At 41.2% G+C, this 22,405-nt stretch overlaps 2 protein-coding genes across 16 annotated transcripts in view; one reads left to right on the plus strand and one right to left on the minus strand.

Moving 5' to 3' along the window:
* The window catches only part of FRYL (FRY like transcription coactivator), a 245,305-nt gene extending 230,499 nt beyond the window's left edge, over nucleotides 1-14,806 (plus strand). For 10 of the 15 annotated variants that reach the window (XM_023638124.2, XM_070262480.1, XM_070262483.1 and 7 more), the window contains 6 exons: nucleotides 1,499-1,597; nucleotides 7,615-7,683; nucleotides 10,367-10,384; nucleotides 11,132-11,242; nucleotides 12,179-12,369; nucleotides 12,707-14,806. In XM_023638124.2, the coding sequence (XP_023493892.1) occupies nucleotides 1,499-1,597; nucleotides 7,615-7,683; nucleotides 10,367-10,384; nucleotides 11,132-11,242; nucleotides 12,179-12,369; nucleotides 12,707-12,965 (747 nt within the window). In that variant the 3' untranslated portion in view covers nucleotides 12,966-14,806. The remainder of the gene's footprint in view (nucleotides 1-1,498; nucleotides 1,598-7,614; nucleotides 7,684-10,366; nucleotides 10,385-11,131; nucleotides 11,243-12,178; nucleotides 12,370-12,706) is intronic. The other 5 variants (XM_070262481.1, XM_070262482.1, XM_070262486.1 and 2 more) reach the window with 1 other exon arrangement.
* A 3,009-nt stretch (nucleotides 14,807-17,815) lies between these two features.
* Nucleotides 17,816-22,149, minus strand: ZAR1 (zygote arrest 1). The gene is made up of 4 exons (XM_023636886.2): nucleotides 21,238-22,149; nucleotides 19,702-19,794; nucleotides 19,548-19,622; nucleotides 17,816-18,339 (listed from the first exon to the last, which is right to left on the minus strand). The coding sequence occupies exons 1-4, from the start codon at nucleotides 22,147-22,149 to the stop codon at nucleotides 18,196-18,198; spliced, it is 1,224 nt and encodes a 407-aa protein (XP_023492654.1). The 3' UTR covers nucleotides 17,816-18,195.
* Nucleotides 22,150-22,405: the final 256 nt, after the last annotated feature.

Raw genomic sequence — 22,405 nt, forward strand, 5'->3', positions numbered from 1 at the left:
GTGAGATCAGACAGTATTTGTCTTTCTCTCTCTGCCTTATTTCACATAGCATAATGCCCTCAAGGTCCATCCATGTTATCGCAAATGGCAAGATTTCCTTTTTTACAGCTGAGTTATATTCCATTGTATATATACACTACATTTTCTTTATTCATATGTTAACAGACATTTAGATTGTTTCCATTTCTTGGCTGTTGTAAATAATGTTGCAGTGAACGTGAAGGTGCATGTATCTTTTCAAGTTAGTGTTTTTGTTTCTTCTGGATAAATACCCATGAGTGGAATTGCTGGATCATATGGTATTTCTACTTTTAATTTTTTGAGGAACCTCTATACTGTTTTTCCATAGTGACTACACCAATTTACATTCCCACCAACAGTGCATCCTTTTCTCCACATTTTCTCTTCTTTTCTCCACATCCTCGCCAACACTTATTATTTCTTGTCTTTTTGATAATAGCTATTCTAACAGGTGGGAGGTAATATCTCATTGTGGTTTTAATTTGCATTTTCCTGATAATTAGGGATATTGAGCACCTTTTCATGTACCTGTTGGCCATCTATATGTCTTCTTTGGAAAAATGTCTATTCAGATCCTCTGCCATTTTTCAGTCAGATTGGTTCTTTTGCTATTGAGTTGTATGTGTTCTTTATATATTTTGGATATTAACCCTTTATCTAATATATGATTTGCAAATATTTTCTCCCATTCAGTAGTTTGCCTTTTCATTTTGCTGATGGTTTCCTTTGCTGTGCAGAAGCTTTTTAGTTTGATGTAGTCTCACTTGTTTATTTTTACTTTTGTTGCCTTTGCTTTTGATGTCAAATCTAAACATCACCAATGTAAATGGTCTTTTTAAAATATAATTCAGAATTTTAAAGTGTAATGGTTCATATTTTCCACTTGACTATAAATATCTAGCAAAATGCAATTCCAGTATATTATATGTAGTGACTTGTGACTATTTCTGATTCTCACCCTCCCCCACCTGCCCTCACTCTCCACAGAGTCCTAGATGGAGAGGGTAAAACGTCATGTTCTAGAGATGTGAACTCTTCTCAATTCCTCAATGAAAGTGGATAGAAGAGGGCTAGACCTTCCCCTGGGAACAACCCAGAGCTCCTTGGTCTCCCCACTTGGCTTGTTTCTAAGCACACCTGTAGATTATTAAGATAGTTAAAGAATTAAGGTTTAAAAAGCTTCAAGGATGTTACCTTTATGGCATATTCTAGTCTGACCTACCATTTCTTCACTGAGCCAGTTTTTGAAAGCATTTCAAGATGTGCTTGCCCTTGCTGACATCCCTGAAATCCCACTGCACTCCCACTCTGTTTCAGTGAAAGGTCAGCCCTTAGTGAGGGACAGAGTACAGTTAGAGACACCAGCACCAAGTTGGGTTGAAAACCAACCAGCAGAAATTCCATGATCCAAAAGTTGTCAGTCTCATGATTGCGATCAGAAATGATAACCTGGATCACTGTGTTTCTGATTTTACAGCTGATGTCCTGTGGTTTGCTAGAAACACTCAAGTTCAGTGTTTTGGAGTTGCAAGAACACCTGGATACATACAATGCCAAAAGAGAAGCAGCTGAACAGGTCAGTCTCTTTTTACCATGTGAAAAAAGTAGTTTTCTTTTGACACTATAAGTGTTAAGATGGCAGCTGGATAGCTGAGATAGAGAAGAGAGCCTCTTAACACTGGCCTCTGGGTTTTACTGAGAATGGTAGGGCCTTTGAGCTCTCTGTCCAGTGAATTCCTGTTTTTGGCTTTTAGAAATTGGCCCTGTAAGAGCTAAGAGCACAATGGAAAGCTATAGCTTTATAAAAAGCTTCTGTGTGGAGACTATGTAGCTGCTGTCAACATTGCAAGTGGGGAAATGAAAGCAGCATTTCTCTGAGAATGCGTTATGATATTGTGTCCAGAAAATCTGCACCTGTGATGAAGTTGGATCTTTTCCCTGTGGTGTGTATGTATGTGGGTAAAGGGTAGTAGATTATAGGTATTACCTGCGAAGAAATGTTTCTTCAACTCCAATCTGGCACTACAAAACACAGGAGTTCTCTTCCCTGAGGGAACATCCAGTATGTTTTCAATTGGCAGGAGTAGAAGAACTTGAAGAAAAAATGCTTCTCCTTTTCACACAAAATGCATTGAGTAGGCTTTCTTTTTCTAGATAGGAGATGGGTCTTTCATTAATAAGCATTAAATATCTATCACATGTAAAGGCCTCTGAAAAATGAAGCCTAAAACCTGGTTCTTATTCCCTAAATATTCTAGGTAGGAATATAAAGCACAAATACTGTGTGTGAATAACTAGTAACCAAAGGAAAGAATCACTTAAATTGTAGCTATAAATAAAAGTACTGGCAATGAAAGACACATCTCAAGATCGTTCGGGTCTAACAGAGAACTGATGCAGACCAAATGCTACGATTTCCAGAGACCGGTCACTTTGGACTGATAGGAAAACTTCACGGAACAGAGACATGACCTTAGGCCTGACAGATGGTAATTTTAGATGGAGGGATTATTTCAGAGAAAGAATACGGTATGAGAAAATACTTACATTAAGGCTTTCTCCCCTTGTAAGGGGATAGTGATCTTATATTTGGATTGAAAGAATAATGACAGATTGGAGAAGAGGAAAGAGTTTTCAACATGAAGAAAGGATCGTCCAACATCTGGTCATCTAACAAATAATATTGCTATGTCCATTCTTCTACATGTCTTTTACATATATATGCTCAGATACCTGTTGAGTATCTATCTAGGAGTGGAATTGCTGGATCACACTCTAGACACATGTACAGCTTTAGTAGATTCTGCCAAGCAGTTTTCTAGAAGACGTTGTATCAATTTACAATCCCATCAGAAGTGTGTACAAGAGTTACCATTGCTTAATCTTTGCCACTGCTTGGTATTGCCAATTTTTAAAATTTTAGCCATTCTGGTGGGTATGTGGTAGTTTTTCATGATATTATTTTGCACCTCCCTGATGACTGTTTGAGCACCTTTTCATATAGATATCTTCATTTAGACATTTTGTCTATTTTGCCTTCAGATACCTTGCCCATTTTTGTAAATGAGTCATTTGTGGTTTTCTTATTGATTTGTAGGTGTTCCTTATTCTAAACACAAGCCTTTTATTGGATATATGTATTACAAATTTTTCTTCCCCTCTCTGTGGCTAGCATTTTTACTATCTTAATAGCCTCTTTCTATAAACAGAAGTTTTTAGTTTTAATTAAGTCCAAGTTATCAGTCTTTCCCATTATGGTTAGTGCCTTTCATGTCTTCAGAAACCTTTGCTATCCTAGAAGCTGTGGTAGAGTGTTACATAACAGTCCTGATGAATCATGCCTCTCTGTCCACACCTCTTTGCAACATGACTTTGCTGTCCCTCCCATCAGGAGATTGGAGCCTATTCTCCCACCTCTTAAGTCTGGGGTGGTCTTGTCACTTGTTTGGACCAAAGTCAGAAGTGATGCTGTACAGCTTCTGAGAGTAGAACCTGAGAGGCCTTTTGCAGCTTCTGCATTAGCCACCATGTTGGTCAGGGTGTAAATTGGGATAAACTCTGGAAAACTATTTGACCTCCAGCCTACTGGAGGATAAGAGGCCACGTGGAGGAGAATGGCGGCGTCCCAGCTGACAGCCAGCCTGGCAGGCATATGAGTAAGTTCAGCCCCAGTCAGGCCATCACATGACTGTAGCCTCATGAGTGACCCTCGGCAAGACCAGAAGAAACTCCCAGCCAACACAGAGATTTGTCTTGTTGTTTTAAGCCATTAAGTTTTAGGGTGGTTGGTTATACAGCAATAGATACATTTACAATAGGAAAACATCAAATACCTACAGATAAACCTAGTCAGAGATGTGCTAAACCTCCACACAGAAAACTTCAAATATCACCGAGAGAAATTAAAGGCCACCTAAATACATGGAGGGCTATACCATGTTCATGAAGCAGAAAACACACTAGTGTAAAGATGTCATTTTTCCACAAAATGATCTGTAGATTTAAGGCAATCTCATTCAAAATCTCAGACAGTATATTAATGGGAATTGACAGACTGATTCTATGATTTATATGGAAATACGAGTGGTTAATAATAGCGCTCACAATCTTCTTGAACACAGTCAGCAAACTAGAGCCCTCAGGTCACATCTGGCCTGTTTCTGTGAATAGCTTTTTGGAACATAGCCGTCCCATTTGTTTACATGTTGTCTATGGCTATTTTTACACTGCAACACAGAATTAAATACTTGCAACAGAGAATATATGGTTTGCAACAACTAAAATATTTACTATCTGCCCTTTACAGAAGAAATTTTCCAAACCTTGTCCACAAAGAACAACAACAAGGTCTACACAACAGAGCTAGACTTCCAGCCAGTAAGACCTATTAAAAACCTCAAAAGTGTAGTACTCATATAAGAACAGACAAATAGACCAATGAAACATGAGACCCACACATATATAATCACATAATTTACAGCAAAGGCGCTATTGCAGTGCAGTGAGAAAAGAATATTCTTTTCAGTAAATTGTGCTGAATCAACTAAATATTTATATGGGGGTAAAATGAACTTTGATTCCTTCCTGAGCTACCATCTCACTATTGCTTGTCCCTTCTGTTCTCTGTTACTTTTTTCTTCCTTGTCTTCTTTTCTATCAACCAAGTATTTTTTTTTTTATTAATGTTATGATAGATTACAACCTTGTGAGATTTCAGTTGTACATTTTTGTTAGTCATGTTGTGGGTACACCACTTCCCCCTCTGTGCCCTCCCCCCACCCCCCCTTTTCCCTGGTAACCACCAATCAGATCTCCTTTTCAATATACTAATTTCCACCTATGAGTGGAGTCATATAGAGTTCATCTTTCTCTGACTGGCTTATTTCGCTTAACATAATACCCTCGAGGTCCATCCACGTTGTTGTGAATGGGCCAATTTTGTCTTTTTTTTATGGCTGAGTAGTATTCCATTGTGTATATATTACCACATCTTCTTTATCCAATCATCAGTTTCTGGGCATGTAGGCTGGTTCCACGTCTTGGCTATTGTAAATAATGCTGCGATGAACATAGGGGTGCAACGGACTCTTGAGATTTCTGATATCAGGTTCTTAGGATAGATACCCAGTAATGGGATGGCTGGGTCATAGGGTATTTCTATTTTTAACTTTACAACCAAGTATTTTTTATTATTCACTTTTTTCCCTGTAATAGTTTTTTAAGTTATACATTCTTTCATTATTCCTTGTGTCTTCTAAGGATCACGAGTGAAAGCCTGAGATATTTATCAGGACCCCGCCATCTTGGCAGGAATTGAACAATTTGTCTCCCCAGCACCAAAAGACCAGAAATCTTCACTTACCTCTTTAGCCTCCCAGACGCTGCTACTTGGCTTCTTAGCCTGTCCTCCTGCACATAATCAACAGGAAGAGCAAGTGCCCCAAGGAGAAATGCACACAAGCTCCCTTCTCTGCAGTGCCCTTTTCTCCAGGATCTTGGCCCTCAGTACCTCACTACCTTTGATAACCGTTTTTCCGGCCTAGTGAAACTGTAGGCCGCCACTTTCTGTTCAGCCTCTTATGCCTATGGACATGAATAAGCAAATCCTCCGGAGTAAACACTGGTGTCCATGTAGGGCTTGCTTCAGTACTTTCCTCTTCCTCTCTAAGTCCTGGACAATGGTTTTCAGCTTCTCTAGTTGTCCTTGGAGGATTGGCCTTACGCAAGCTCCTCCATCACGCCCAGAAGCCAAACCTCTCCAGTTAAATTTTAACCTTCATTGGAGCTCAGAGTAAAGAAGACATCATGACAGGAAGACTGACTAGGTGTGAACTGGAGGGTATTCTGTACACCAGTGATCTACTGTGTCTTACATACACTGGCTGGAAAGGTGTGTATCTGTACTTTTCAGGCCAGTATGCGGCCATGAGACTATAGGGTTGGGGCTTGTCTTTTAACAGAATAAAAATCAGAAATAATTACGTTAAATAGTGCCCCTAATATGCTGTATCACTAGGCATACAGTATAAAAAAAAATATTTAATAAGCAGCCACTAATCAATTGAAATTATTTTTTTTCCAAATGTATTAGTATACTTAGACAAATTGGACTGGATTAGTGATGATGATTAAGTGTATAGGCATTTTAACATTTTGTGTGACTAAAGACTAACGTAGCAGTTCCGTGATAGATGTCAACTGTATTTTGCTGATATAAAGAAATCTGCTGGAGAGCTTTTGACAATAGCTGCCAGCAGCTGTATCTCACTAGAAAGGCCTAACATGTTTTTCCTCAGAGATGCTGTCAAGCAAAGAGCCTAAGCGCCTGTACAGTCTCAGAGACTGGGATAAAAGGGACCTAAGGTCAAAGAGATTGTTTTGAAATAACCAAGATGTCTAATTTTAATTCTTTGCATGTAGAATGTTATACTACAATTGGGAATTTTAAATGCCCAGTGCTGAAGTATTTTCAAAGAATAAATTGATGTAGCTAGTAGTTTTTCTCAAAGTCCTAATTTAAAAAGTCCTAATGGTTTCTTAGATTTAACATAATAAAACTAGTATATATATCACACACAAAGAAATAGGAAGTCATAAGAACTGATAATAATAATATCAAACTATCAAAACCCAGCTGCTTAACTTGAAAGCTCTTAGCTTTCACTTCTGCTTGGACATTCTGTGAATCCAGTGTTTTTTCCTGCTAAACCACAATGCTATTATTTTATTTTTATTTGACTGAAAAAAAGGTACCTTAAATAAATATCTATCTTTAGGAATAGCCCCTGGCTAAGGGAAAACCACATTTGGCTTCTGTATTCAATATTCTTTGGAGGTAACAGGTTTGTCATTCATTACTGTCCAAAAAGGAAGAAAAAGCAAAACAAATAAGATTTAAAATGGATTTTGGTTTCTGTTTCACTAATTAAAACTGACACCAGTCTTCTGAGAATTACACTCCTGATAAGCAAAGGGACCTGGTGAGTTCTAAGTTGCCTTTATTAAATTGACCAGAGGGAAGCACATCTGTCATTTCCCATCTCACGTTAGACAGAGGTCAGGTATAGATTGTGGAGGTTTCCAATAAAATCTGCAAAATGAAGAATATTCTTTCCTGAAGTGGGCACCACTAGTCCCTGGAGCAGAAGATCGTTTGTGTTTGTTGGTAGACTGTCACAAGTGCACATCTGGTTACGCTGATGCATCATGTGCTTTGGTTTGTTGTATATAAATGATTAGGCTCGAGTGGGGATATTTTATGTCTACAACCAATCCTAGAAATTCAAGTTCACTTTTTTGTGTGTGAGGAAGATTGGCCCTGAGCTAACATCTGTGCCAATCTTCCTCTTTTTTGTATGTGGCACACTGCCTCAGCATTGCTTGATGAGCAGTGTGTGGGTCCGTGCCCAGGATCTGAACCCGTGAATCCTGGGCTGCTGAAGCAGAACATATGAACTTAAACACTACGCCACTGGGCCAGCCCCTCAAGTTCACTTTTAAGTTTGTTGTTTTATATGCGCTGGCTGTTATATTACCAATTTCATTGTGTATTGTGCAATGTCTATTAAAATTTACTGTTACTTATTTCTCTAGTGGTTAGACAATTGTAAGAGGACATTTGGTGCCAAAGAAGACATGTACAGGATAAACACAGATGCACAAGTAAGTTTCTTATTCTTAGTTTTGCTATATTTCTACATCAGGTAAAATAATGCATATGCTCAAATGTTCTTATTTGATATTCCTAGAAATAAAGAATATTTATAACACTTTTCATTTTTTATATCAGAACAATCTTTGTAAAAGTTAGGTTCAATGAAATATTGGCTTAGTAATGAAAAATTCACTTTAATAAAAATGAACGATCAGCTGTGACTGAAGCTTAATAACATCCAGTAGGTAAACTTGATGGATATCTGGACAATCCGGGTCAGCTTTTAGTTGTATCTGCCTCTTTAAAAAAAATGTTGTTCTGCATTAGTATTCTGCAGATAAATTGGTCCGGAAAGCAAACCTGAGAGTGATATTATATACATTCATATTAGTTTTCTAAAGGGGAAATTCTGATTAGGTGAATTATGTTTTTTGCTAGTATAAAACTCAGTGAAAATAATAGTAATATATTTTACTAGAGAAAAGTGCACATATATAATACATACATTATATTAAGGGAGGATAAATTAAGACCTACAAATTCGTCCAATAGGAGTGCAACTTCATCCGGGGAGGATGCATTCATTCATCTCTCAACAACCTCTGTGTTTGACATCAGAATTCTAATCTTTTTCAGTGTCAGATTGTTACAGATTTCTGGTCACTGTAAAAGCTGTTGTACTATTATAATAAAAATTTGAAGTTTTTAAAAAACTGAAATGTTGAGAAAATAGGATACTCTCAATAAATGTCAGCTGTTTGCCAGGCACTATACTGAGCATTTCACACCCATTATCTCTGTCCTTCCAACTCTGTCTAGTAGATGCTATAATCGTCCCCATTTTGCAGATGAGGAAATGAGGCTCTGAGAAGCTAATTTATCTAAAATCAGTTAGTTAGAATTGAGATTTAAACCTAGGCAGGCTGACTCCAAATCGTGCACTATTTTACAAAGAAATTGTCAAATCACCTCTGTAAAGAAAGAAATGAGGAAAGATAAGGAATTAACCCTAGACTAGAATTAGATCCTTTGGCTCTAAATCTGTCTTTGCCACTATTTCACCACATGGCTTAAGCACGTAAGAAACTCCTTTTGTCCTGTATAAATTAGATGTTAGACTAAGTGATTCCTTATATCCCTTCTACCTTGAAGAAAATGAGTTCCATCTCCAAGAGTCTGCGTCTGTTCATATAGTTTAAGGTTCCCTCACTAAGTGAAAACTAGAGACTCTGCACATTTAAGACTTCCATTCATATCTTACCTCTCCTTTCATCTTCAGCTCCTTGAGAGTGGGGGGCCCTTTTTACACAACATTATCTACTATCTGTCCCCGTGTAGCAGTATACTCCTTTGCATAATAAGCAGTCATTAAATATTTGCTAAAAAATAAGTGAAGAGAATATGTATGCAAATTTTCATATACTTTAAAAAGCAATAATTGAAAATGTACAATGTTAGCATATTTAGTGTAATTTCTAGTAATTCCGAGCTATAGACTTAATTACGTTTGTGTTACTTCCTACCATCGTGGTGATCATAAACTTTATCAGTGATTTCTTTTCCATTACATCCCAAAGTAGAGGCTGTGGATCTATGCATGTAGAATGAGTTCTCCTGAGAAAGTATTTAGAACTCAAATAGTGGTTTCCATATACAACCATAGAAAGTAAAACCTCAGAAATTTAGATATGCTAATATGTTTGCGGTTGGATTGTGCTCACCTGGTGTTCACTGACTGACCCTCCGTGTAATTTATAGTAAGCTGGAGGGAGCTAAGTTCACGTTTGCTTAGCAAATCCCTTCTAAATTGATAGGAATAAATGTTATATAAACAGTCCTTCAGAGGAAACTATTTAGAAAAGCAGGCTTCCAAAGGGACTTTTAGAAGCAATATTTACATTACGGCCATTGCTGTTTTAATTAGAAGTCATTCTTCTCCATTTATGAGACTAGGTCCAAGTTGCTGTAGATATTTTAATGTGATAGCTTTAAAATAGTTCATAAACTAGATGTTTCCCTATCTATTTTACATACATTATCTCATTTGATTCAAACCTAGTTGGGTTGAATTTCTGAAGTTTCCTAAATTACATTTGGAATGCAACTTAAAACACACATCTACTTTTGATATTTTACCTTCTGACTCAGCACCGATTATGACAACATAGGACCTAATTAGGCAGTAAGGGGTAGGAGGCCTAGAATGAGCCACACCAGAGAGAATCTCATGGGTAAGTATTTATAAGATTATAACCCAATTCTTTTCTGAGAACAGTAATTCACTTATTTTCTAATCAGAATTTTTCTGTTTTACTAATAGAAATTTTATTACACTTGACTTTCTGTTTTTAAAGGCTATAAAAACCTAGATAGAAGATCACTTATAATAGTAAAGTTTCCCAAGAATCACCTTAGTTCGATTTTATTCTTTGTGACTTTTACACTGAAATATAGCCTAAATGTAATTTAGTTATTATTTGGCAAAGAATTTAAAACACCCTGGATTGTTACAGTAAATGTCTAAACAGTTTTATTCTGGAAATAGCATCATGAATTTCTCTTTGGGGTGTAATTAAATGTTCTTCAGTTTCCCTGGGACATCTGTGACCCTAGTTACAATGATTTCTTACACTAATTCTTGGTCTTTTTCTTCCTTTGTATTTTTTGTGACCCGATCACCTTCTTGCTTAGCAAATGGAAATTCTAGCAGTAAGTGACCTGTCTTAATTTATAGACTACTTATCCATGTCAGACAAACTGGTTTTCACTTACCATTGTGATTACTTTAAGGGTGGTGTTTGCCTCAGTTTTGCATAGCCCTAATCCATGAAATGCTGGTCCTATAAAAATAATGAGATTTTATCATTAATACGTACGACTAGCAGTCGCCTTTTTGTACATCTTTAACTAACATCGCCTTTTAAATCTTAATTTTAAAAATCAAAGTGCATATCTTAATTTATCTCACTTCAGTGAGATTATGAAGTGTTTTTTTAGAAAAATGAATTCATTTTTAGGCAAGAGGTTACCAATTTCACTTTGCTTTATCAGGCACTTGTTGATAAATGCAATAAAATAATCATCTTGATGGGCGAAAGCATGTGCATTTGTAAAGTCTTTTCATTATGAATTTGAAGTTTTCAGTTGTAGTGAATCATTTTCAAAGCATCCTATATATTGCCTGCTGAAAAATTCTGTTTGTCTAATGTGAAAATGTGCTTCACACTAAAAATGAATTATGTAACCAACAATAAATTACCTTAATCCCAATCTTCAAAGCATCTTTCATCTATCTTTCATCAGCTTCAAGTCATATTAACTTGCTTACTATAGCAAAATAAATGCCAAGGCAATTTTAACATTTATTTATTTATAAATTTTTATTGGAAATACAACATCTACTCAAATATCCTGGAAAATAGCACCTAAATTTGATGCATTGTCATTTATCTCTAGGAACTGGAGCTCTGCCGAAGGCTATACAAACTGCATTTTCAACTGCTGCTTCTGTTCCAAGCCTACTGTAAACTCATCAACCAAGTAAATACAATAAAAAATGAAGCAGAGGTAAATATTCAGTTATACGAGGCATCAGTAACTGATTCTAGGAAATTAAAATATATACAATACATATATGCCTTATAGGAGAGCTTATGTCAAAAGTCACTATAGCGAATTGTTTTTTTTCAGAATTGTTTCTTGAAATGATGTACTACTTCAGGACCTATTGGTAAATAAGATAGGATATAGCTGGATGCCATAAAGGTTCAAGACTTTCAAGGTTGCAGTAGCAGCGACAGATCATCTGTAATCGAAAGTCAAGTAAAGCATATCAATTCAATGGAGACACAAAATCCCATCATGAACCCCCCAACACCTTGTCCACATGTTTCTCTAGTTCTTGTAATGAACACAAAAATAAATGCGTCAAAAAACACTTTAAGTGTTGGAAATCATGTCATGAACAGGTTCAGAGGTAGTGACTTCAATCTTTTTTCCCCCTTGTCAATTGCTGGTACTGAAACTATCACTGGGGAAATGATTTAATTTTTTTTAATAGTTAAATAAATTAAAATATATATATACACATACTGGTTTTTTATAAAATACCCTTGGTAAATAACCTTTTAAAATATAAAGACTTTCCTTTACTGTCAAAAAAAAATTTCATGACCCCCCATAACAGTGAATGTATTTTTGCTATGCAAGACGTAGTCTAGACCATATGTTAAAACCAATATAAACATTGGTTACAACCTGTTTTATTACACTTACTAAAATCTGTTGTTTTATCAAGGGTATTTAAAGACCACTACTTGGTGGCTGAAATTATTTATCCCTACTGAATAGAGAACTTGAAATATTAACTGCCCTTAACTACTAAGTTTAACATTTGAAAATAAAATACTACTACCGTCTGATGTGTCGTTACAGCCGATTAAATGCTCTTTTTATTATTGAATATACAAATAGGTCCTTTGAAGGTGTATTTATTTGTTTTAGGTCATCAATATGTCTGAGGAACTTGCCCAGCTGGAAAGTATCCTCAAGGAAGCTGAGTCTGCTTCAGAAAACGAAGAAATGGACATTGCCAAAGCTGCACAAACGACGATAGAAACTGCCATTCATTCTTTGATTGAAACTTTGAAAAATAAGGAATTTCTGTTGGCTGTAGCACAAGTGAAAGCTTTCAGGTAAAACATGAAGGGATTTAAAGGTGATGCCTTTAGACGCGGGCTGGGGGTGTACAAGCACTGGGTTTGGGTCCTACTTTATGTTTCCAAATCATGGCTTTGTGAAAGGAAGGCCTGACATTATTTTCTACAGTTACCACTGAAGTGACACCAATTTTAGATTTTGTTCACTCTCAGTGATACTTTCAGTAAGATATTTGCTCAAATATTAAAACAAATCCTCAGTGATTCACAAGGAAATTTTGTTGTTGTTGTTATAGGTATTAACTTAAAACGGAGTTAATCATAGGAAATGCTTGATTGAGTCTCAGGACTTAAAAATATTGTGTATTTTCAGGTCTCTCTGGCCCAATGATATCTTTGGCAGTTGTGAAGATGACCCTGTGCAGACGCTGTTACACATATATTTCCATCACCAGACGCTGGGCCAGACAGGAAGCTTTGCAGTTATAGGCTCCGACCTGGACATGTCAGAAGCCAACTACAAACTGATGGAACTTAATCTAGAAATAAGAGAGTCTTTACGCATGGTGCAGTCATACCAACTTCTAGCACAGGCCAAACCAATTGGAAGTTTGGTGAGCACTGGATTCTGAGAAACTTCAGCCTTTCAGGAAAGAAACTAAACTGAAGATGATTTAAGAATATTAACAAGCACCTTTTATGAACCCTTGCAATTCACTGATAACTTTTTCTGGCAGCATCCACAACCACAGTGTAACTAATGTCAGACTTTCTCAAGATAAAGAATGTCAAAATCAAAGATCTGAAGGAAAAAAATCTAATTGTTTAACAGCTGCCAATACCTCCCACAATAACTGTATGAAGAAAGAATTTTTTGATTATTCAACCGACGTGAAAAGGGCTAAAAGTGATGCATACAAATACATTACTTTCTGGAGAAAGAAAGGAATTTTAAGAACATTTGCAATAATGGCCTCTAATACTGAGACGTGGGAAAGCAGGTGACATGAGGCTGAAATCGAGGCTGGTTCGTTTTAGCTGAAGACCTGCAGAGTGCTTGGCTTTCTAGCGGCCATAAGCAGACTCTACAATTAATGCTGAATCATCCACATGAGGAACATCCAGTCGGATAGATATACATACACTTCTTTGCAAAAACCACTGATTTTTCAACATGTGGGATAAGGGTGTGGGTGTTTTGTTTTTGGGGCTGTATAAGGAATTATGTGTGTGTGAGCTGGGATGTGTGAATATGTGATAGTCATATTTTCAAGGTATGGATGTTTGGTGATAACGTCTCAGAGCATGCCTAAAAGAGCACTGCAAGATTATTTTTGAAGAAATTTTATTTTATTAGATCTAACTCTTCATAGTGTGTAAATGTTAGAACATTTTAATAATATTTTAAAACTGGGCTTTCCCAGTATTTCGAAAAGAAATAATATATCTGTTAACGTTATTGGAATGCTGCTCAGTTCTCTGATCAGTGCTTATGTTACAATGTTGATAACTAACCAAAGTAGATGCCTGCAGAGACTTTAAAATGTAAAATAAAGATGTATGCTGCCCGTCAGCTATTCTCATTAGAAAAGTTAACTTATTTTACTCCATAATTATTATAGAAACTGTATAGATTAAAACCAGTATTTTCTTGTACATTTGTGCAATGCACTGTTATACAAGAATAGGTGTACAAAGCTAAAGAAAAAAATTGTGGTCATGGATGGTAGAATATATGACTTGCGGGCTCTGAAGTCTGCAGAATTCAAGAAGAGAGATGCAAATGCATTTTTATATGTTTATTCAGGACTCACATGTTTCACCCTAAAGGAACCTGGGGCTATGGGGGAAAATGAAAGGAAGCCTGAAGACCGACTACCAAAACATGCAATATACTCATTCACTGTCTAGGTCTGCAGCATAACATGAACTGGATTCTCTGTCCTTTTTTAAATAGCATTTTGTAAAAGAAATGAATGTAGTCCCACAATTCCTCTGATTTGAAAGGAACACCTTGTATTTTTTATATGCATCTCTTATCCACTGTGACTTTTCTTTTAAACTGGGCTCTGTGATTCCAGAGTTTAGAATGTAGAAATGAAATGCTTAGCTTTGCCTTTTCTTGGGGGTGTGGACCCTGCCAGAAATGTAATTATGCTCAAGTGCATTAATTGAAGGCACTGTGCACGCCGTTGGACTGCTGACTATAGTTATGTTACCTGTAAAATTCCGTAACTGGTCACGGCACATTCATAATCACTGTATTTTTTGACCCTGATAAAAACAATTATTTTGATGGTGTTCTGGTACTGTAAATGGTGTCCTTTAAATTATTTAATAACTTTTGGGTGTGGGGCAGGAAGAGAAGGATGGTGTCCAGAGACACACCACACTTTACATCCTATCTTACCATCCCCTATTTTTCTCACCCTCCTTATATCCTTTTTGTTAAAATAAAAAGCATTGTAGCTGTTGGCTTGTGTTGTATTTTAAGAAAGGATGAATGATTATAATGTGCATCATTTAGAAACTTTTGAAATGTCACTTTCATTATTCTTAAATATAACTTTCCGTAAAGGGGGAGAATAAAATTGTTCCCCTTCAAGGGGGAAAACAAAAATCAAAAGGTGGTCATCACCTTTCAAACAGCTGAAATTGCCTTTTCATATTATTTATATGCAGCTAAGTCTATTAATAATATAATAAAAATGAATACACCTGCAGAAAACAAGATGCAAATATAGTCATTAAGATTGTCCTTTTGCAACTGGATTTTCTTCAGACCTATACTTCCTTGCTCCTTATCCTTTGAATCCAAAATTTGCATTTATTAACAAAATATATCAAATGCTTAATTTATTAAACATTTTATTTCCAATCAGAGCCCAGTTTTTGCTCATACCATCTTTTTCTTTTGCCCACTAAATTTATAATTTTTAAATAGTAAGTCTGTAAAATAACACCAAGAGAAGAGATCTGGCAGTTTCTTCATGCTGCTTCTAAAATAGAAAGCCAAAGGATTTTTACACAATTTAGAAAATATTTTCTACTTGTAGTGATAGAAAACAGAGTATGCGGGGCCGGCCCCATGGCCGAGTGGTTAAGTTTGCGTGCTTCACTTCAGTGACCCAGGGTTTTGCCGGTTCAAATCCTGGGCGATGACATGGCACTGCTCGTCAAGCTACGCTGAGGCCACAACTGGAAGGACCCACAACTAAAAATACACAACTACGAACTGGGGGCTTTGGAAGAAAAAGAAAAAATAAAATCTTTAAAAAAAAAAAACAGAGGATGCAGTACAACCCATGGTCTACCTTGAGGAAATAGTTAACATTTTCTCTAAGAACAGACTCACCAAAGCCAGGCTGAGCTCCCCTCCTTTAGGCCTATGAGAAGTGCTCATACACCATGCCAGCACAACCTCAAATCAATGTAATTAAAATTGTACTTTATGGCATTTTAAAAAAATTTTCAAAGTAATCCATTGTCACTTTAGCAAATGTAGGAAATATGAAGAAAAGTAGAGTAACTTCTCTTGACATCCAAAGACAACAGTATTCAAGGGTATTTCCTTCTAGCCTCTCAATCTCTCGCTTGAAAAAAAATTACATTTTATAAATTTCCAATGGTACACAGTTCGACAGTGCCTTCTCATTGCTAGCATATCACCATAACTCACCGTGAGTTTCTGTACCACTTTGTTCAATGTCTGAATGCCCACTAAGTAAAACATACTTTGATCCTTGCTGTCCTCAACTGTAAAATAGGGTTAGCTGCTCTATTGGGAAAATTAATGGCAAGCAATATTAAGCTTAAAGATTAACAGCCATATTAATAGCGATTGAATTTGTCTTAGGACTCAGTGCAGGTATATCTCTATTGTTCCCTCATTCATTCAGCAAATGCCCATTGAGTGCATATGAGGTACCACTTGCATGCCACGCGAGTCAAATCAGTAGTAACAGGTGTTAGAATGAAACCTCACCTTCACCCAGACCTACAGTTCTTGTCGTTCATCTCTCTTTGGCCCCGCCACCATTTTATCTGATCTCTGCAAGTCTCCTTCCTGGTTGACAGGCATGCACTGTACAGCCAGAGTGATTATTTCTTTTTAAAGGTGAATTTGTTTGTCACCATGCCCCACCACAGCTTTAAAACCTTTCAGTGGACTCTCACTGATGACCGATTAACACCAGTCCTCCCGAGCAAGCTTTAAGAAGCCCTCCCTGTCTGGGCCTAACAGTCTCGCCTGCCCGCATGTCCACCCCATTCTCCAGAGCATTCTACCACTGTGGCCTCCTCCTGGTTTTCTTTACCGCTGGGCCTCTGCACATGTTGTTAACATAGTCTGGAAAACCTCTCCTTCCCCTCTGCCTAATTCAACTCATCCGAACTTCAGCTCAGCTGAAGTGTCATTTTTTAGGAAAGCCTTCCCTGACCTCCCCAAGTCAGATCCCCTGTTTATTACAGGCACTTAACTAAGTACCTCTTCCATATTACGTGGTAGAACTTCCATTTTTTTTAATGCAGGAATTAATGGCCATCTATCCACTGAACTGGAAGCTCCATAAGGGCAGAGGCCACGTCCATATTTTTCTCAAGTAAGGCTGACTCACTTGATGGTTTTCACACTTCAGTTCCATAAGCAACACCTGGGGTGCTTCACTCCAGACAGTGATTCAGTAGGGATGGGGGCCTAGGAATCTTTACCAGCACCTGCCTAGGTCCATGTGGATGCAGAGGCCTTTCCCCTCACTCTATGGGTTCTGGAGACCCCAAACTCACTTCAGGTTCTTTTATTCCCTGTATTTATCTAGACACAAGCATCCAAGATGCTAACAGATGTCCTCCCATGGCCCCTCTAAGGTAGGAAGGGTTAACCTAAACAGGCTGGTTAGAAAATTGGAAGGATGCATAATTAGCACCTGGTTCCAATTATGTTGTTTTCATAGCCAGGAAACCAATAGCAGCCTTCAAACTCTGATTTCATCTGAGTCCCGGAGGTTGTAACCGAAATACCATCCTGCAACCCACGGACCACGGGAGCTCTGGGGCTGGGCCTCCCTATTCTCTTGGGAATCAGGTAGGAAGCTTGGAGGTACAGTGAGGAGGAGAACCCCCATGTTATAGGGCGAGAAACACCGGTTCCAGTTACAGAGCTGCCAGTGACAAGAAAGGCCAAAACTGCCTGTCCAACTAATTCGGGTTAAGTACATTTAGGCCTATATTTTTAAACAAAAGCTACCACCTGAAGTCCATCGATGACGTTATTCACCACCTTAAGCTGCCCTTAGCCACCGTTCCACACCTGTAACATTGTGATTAACAAGTCAGGTTAGCTCTCCCAGCCTCCCTCCCCAAGTAGTTACCTATTAACTAAGATCACCTGTACCCACTGAAGCTCCCCCCGCCCCCCACCGCCACCCAGCCAGGCAGCCACTCAGGGTTCTGAGTTGGGCATAACCCAGAGTGTCATCTCACACATCAAGCCATGGCTCTGCCTCCATCTCCCCAGAAGAATATTTTAATGGTTAGACGGCTTTTCAGTTAATATCTTGCTTATGAGTTTCTGAGCCCAGCCACTCCGTATGCAATGAATGAATCATATTAGAGATAGAGTGACAGGTCCAGACTGTGAGCACAAGATGAGCTCTCCTGAGCCTTTATTTTAAAAAATAAGATTGTATGCAATTTATCAATTGTTTTGCAATACTTTTATTTAAAGGCTTTGCCAAAAACACAGCCTTTCCTGACATATCTTGAGAAGGGAGAGGCAGAAAGGAGGAGCACGGAAAAAGCTAACTTAGCTGTCCCACTAGCACACATCCAGCAGGACCTTTTTTCCCCCTCTTTGACTTTCATCTAAATGATATACTTGAAGCTGAAAGTGCTGTCACAGGACAGGCGTTTGCCTTTGCATCTCCCACACAGGTCCTGACGATGAGGCCTTTTGGGGTCAATGTGGCGAAGCTTTACTGGGCAGGAGCATCTAGTCTGTTTACAACTCTGAAATCAAAATGAGAAGTACATACAGAAGATAAACCCTTGGTGACTTCCTAGAACTCCAAGGTTATTTTTCTAGTCCATTCGAATACTTACTGAATGCACTCTAAGCAAGGCCCTATGCAATCTTGTTCTGTCTAGATCCCTTCCTAGTAATGACAAGATTAGGAATAGAGGGTGTTTCACCATGGGGTCGTGGTCCCATGTGCACACGATTCTGAATTGTGAAGCTTCTTTTGAAACAATTGTCTAAAAGGAAATCTTTTCCTGCACTAGAAGGGTGAAGGACAAATGAGTGGGAGAGAGGCGTTTGACCAGGAAAGCTAAAGGTGCGAGGCCGGTGTGGGTCAGGCCTGGCATTGGTGGCTGACCGTGGCCCTCCACCTGCTGCAAATGACCTCAAGCTGAGGCAGACGGCAGAGCAGCAACTGCTGAGCCAAGAGCAGAGCGGTTAAGGCAGCCTACATCAGAACCGTACTCTACTCCACCCGCAGTCTCAGTCCAAGTTTTCCATGCTTAGTTTCCCTCCACCCACCCTACGGCGTTAATGCTTCCAATGTCTGACTGGAGTCAAGTGCATCGACTAGGCTGTCTCAGCTGGCAAGTCAGGCTCCACCAGCTGCGTGGTAACAGGCAAGTTTAGTCACTTCTTTTCTCTTAGATTATCTAAGCCCTTTAGTGCCATGCAGCAGTGCTTGCTTACTAGTAAACGATCATGTTACCAGTTAACCCCATAAAGCTGAGCAACTTGGATTTTCTTTAAAACAAATCCCTTTGCAAACTCTCAGGAGAGGCAAACTTTAAAACTCCATGCCTACATTCAATACTTTAACTCGGGTACATGCTTTATAAAATGCAGTTGTGTAAATAGTCAACCTTCACCACCTCACATTCGTAGAAAGGAATTCTGCTCAGTTTGCTTTCTCATCTATTAGACTGAGTCGCAGGTAAGGCAAGCATTCTTCTAGACTGCACACGAGGTGACAGGCTCTGAAGATGCTACCATGGGCGAGATTTGCAAGGGAGAAGGAAACCAGGCCCAAGGCCCCACTTCCCAACTGAGTATTACACTTCGCTGACTTCTGCCAAAAAGCAACCAAAACCTTAGGTTGCTGGGAACCTGTCCTCGCTAAGGAAACACATTCAAGAAACTGCCTGAAGCCCTTCTCTCGCTCCCCAGTTCAGACACAAGATGCAAACATTCGATTTACTTGACAGGTGATGTCCTCCACTCGGTAAGGGTTGTAAGACTTCTGACAAGTTCTGCAAAACTGCTTGAAGTAGACCTGGGATGGGAGAGAGGGAAAACTTAAAGCAAAACCCTCCCGACCCTTTTGTCCAGAAGATGTCAGCTCGTGTTCTTACCTTGTTCGTGCCCTGTACACACCACACGTAGGCACTTTCCCACCGGATGTTGCAGTCCTTGCAGTGGTAATAGCCATACTTCTGCTCTAGGAACTGAACCAAAGGAGACCCAAGTTCAACCAACATGGCATCTCAACTGTCCTTTATTTCAGAAGCTGGGAACGGTCTATGTGATACTTAAAACTGACAACTTCAGTTCAGATCCTGGAGGAAAGTAGGATCAGGTTCGAGTTAGTCTCTACAACATAATAATTGGGTGAGCTAACAGCTTAATCAAGCAGATAAGCAAGCATGGGCCCACGGAAGTTGATACGCCATCATTAACTTGGTTCATAAAGCAAAGTAATTGACAGATTACTAAGTAGGTGTTTCCCTCAGACCCACAAGGGAAAAGCCAAACATCCAGGGTTCCTGAACCTTGAGATTCTTTAAGGGAGGCCTTTTCTCTGGAGGATAAAGTTTGATTGTAGGACATACACATATGGAAGTGGTTACACTGAAGAAGTAAGACTCAGCATCCTAAAATACTTTGAGGTGTTCACCCAAGATTATGCTGCTAGTTAAATTTCCATGGGACAGCAGTGCTTCTCAGCTGTGGATAAGCCAGAATTCACACTTACCATGAACTAAAGTAGTATTATCTTACTCTTAAGCTTATCTTCTTCCCTCTCAGTGAGAAATAAGTTATAAACAAGTTTTTGGAGTTAGGCCTTTAGGAAGGTTACTTAAGATCACACATAGCTGGTGTATAAACTGCTTGATTCGCAACCCCACCACTCCCTCCCCCGCAACCAAACAGCCCTGGGGGGACTGTGGAAGGGACCCCAAAGGCCTCCTCCACCCTCTCAGCCTTCCCACTGCCCCAGGTTACAACCACCTCAGTGTACTCCAGCCCTGCAGGGCTCAGCCGGGGCGAGCTGGCCCTCCAAGCCCGCTGCTCTCTCAGGCAGCAACACACAACCGCCCAAGCGCTCCAGCAGGATGAGGTTTCTAACAAGGGCGCTTTTTAAGAGCAAGGAAAGATCCTAAGGCAGGCACTTCAGCAGTTCTAGCTTCCAAAAGAAGCTTGGGAAATGCGGGCAAAAGTCAGGTGGGGCAGAGCCGACCACGACCCCAGTAGTCGACTATTCCAGCTTTGCCACATCGAATTCGGAAAAGTAAGTGGAGTCCTTGGGAACTAGCTCTCCTGCCAGTAAGGTCACCTTCCGATGTTCCGCTGCGTACTCATCCTAAATCATCCACATGCGGGATCAACACAGGACCACAGGGTCACGGTCAGGGTCTTATACTGCGGATACGCTCAGAATAAGAATGTTAAAAGCACGACTCGCTGTACAGCACCGCAAACAACAAGCAGCCTACGCTCGCTTTCCTTCTACTGCGGAAGCCGCTGCGGCCCCGCCGCGGCCCGCCCCAGGGGAGCCCGGCGCCTCCACGTGCCCGGAGCGGCGGAGGACGAGGGCAGCCCAGGGACCGGGGACGCCGCGCGCCGGGCTCTCCTGCCCCGGCCAGGCCCCCAGCCCGACTGGGACTCACCTGGAAGCGCAGGCGCTCCTTGCCCGGCTCGGGGCTCCGCAGCGACGGCCTCTCGCCCGTGGCAGCCTGGGCCATACCGCCCGGCGGGGGCTGCTCCAGGCTGCTCGGCGCGCGCCCCGGGGCCGCCTCCCCTCCCGGTGCCTCCCGCGGCGGCAGCCCAGACCCCGCGCCCTGGGCCTCGTCCTCCTCCTCCTCGTCCTGCGGCTGCGGCTGCTGGGGTGCCGTCCTCACCGACGTCTCTCCCGCCTCGGGGCCTCGGGGCCTCGGAGAGGGCGGCCCTCGCTCCCCCGCCGCGCCCCCGGCCCCTTCCAGGAGGGTGGTGAGGCGGCGGGAGGCCACCGGCGAGTACACGGCGACGGTGCGCGGGAAGCGCACGGGCCGCGGCGCGCTGCTCGGGGGGCTGCCCCGCCCGGGGCCCTGGCGCGCCGGCTGCGGGGACGCTGAGCCGCCGCCCGCGCCCTCGGGGAGGGGTCCAGGCCCGGGGCCAGCCGGGGAGCCGGGGTCGCGGGCCCGGCGCGGCAGCGTGCGCCGCCCCAGCGAGCACTGCACCGAGACGTCGCGGCGCGGGTTCACCTGCACCGCCACGTCGCGGCCGCCGGCCCTGCGCAGTGCCGGGGCCAGGCTCGGGCTCACTTGCGACAGAAGGGCCATGAGCTGCGCCCGCTGGTAGCTGTCGAAGTAGTCGGCGGCCGCCAGCTGCCCGCAGCCCGGGAGAGCCGCCGGGGCCGCCCCGGCCGAGGATGACGACGACGAGGAGGAGGCGGGAGGGTAGCTCCCGCCCCGGTGCCGCCAGTCGGCCCCGCCCGCCGCGCCCTTGCCCTTAGCGGCGGGCAGGTAGGGGATCGGGTATGAGCAGGGGGCGCACGCCGGGTACATGTAACCGTCCAGCCCCTCGTCCCCCAGGGCAGCCATAGGCGCAGCCCGGCCGTGCAGCCCGCCGCGCCCTAAATAGGCGGCCCCGCGGAGGCAGCGAGCGCCCGCCCCACCACCGCTCGCGCGCGGCCCCCCGCACCCTTCCCGCCGCCGGCCCGGGTCCCCGCGTCCCCGCCGAGGGGGCCCCACCTCGATCTTCTCTGCGTGGAAATTTTCCACACTCAGAGGTGGGCACAAATGCCCTTGGATGATCTGGAGAGAAGGTTTTCTTTGTGCTGCAAGAACTGATTTGTAA

The sequence above is a fragment of the Equus caballus genome, chromosome 3 (assembly GCF_041296265.1).
Source record: "Equus caballus isolate H_3958 breed thoroughbred chromosome 3, TB-T2T, whole genome shotgun sequence".
NCBI lineage: Eukaryota > Metazoa > Chordata > Mammalia > Perissodactyla > Equidae > Equus > Equus caballus.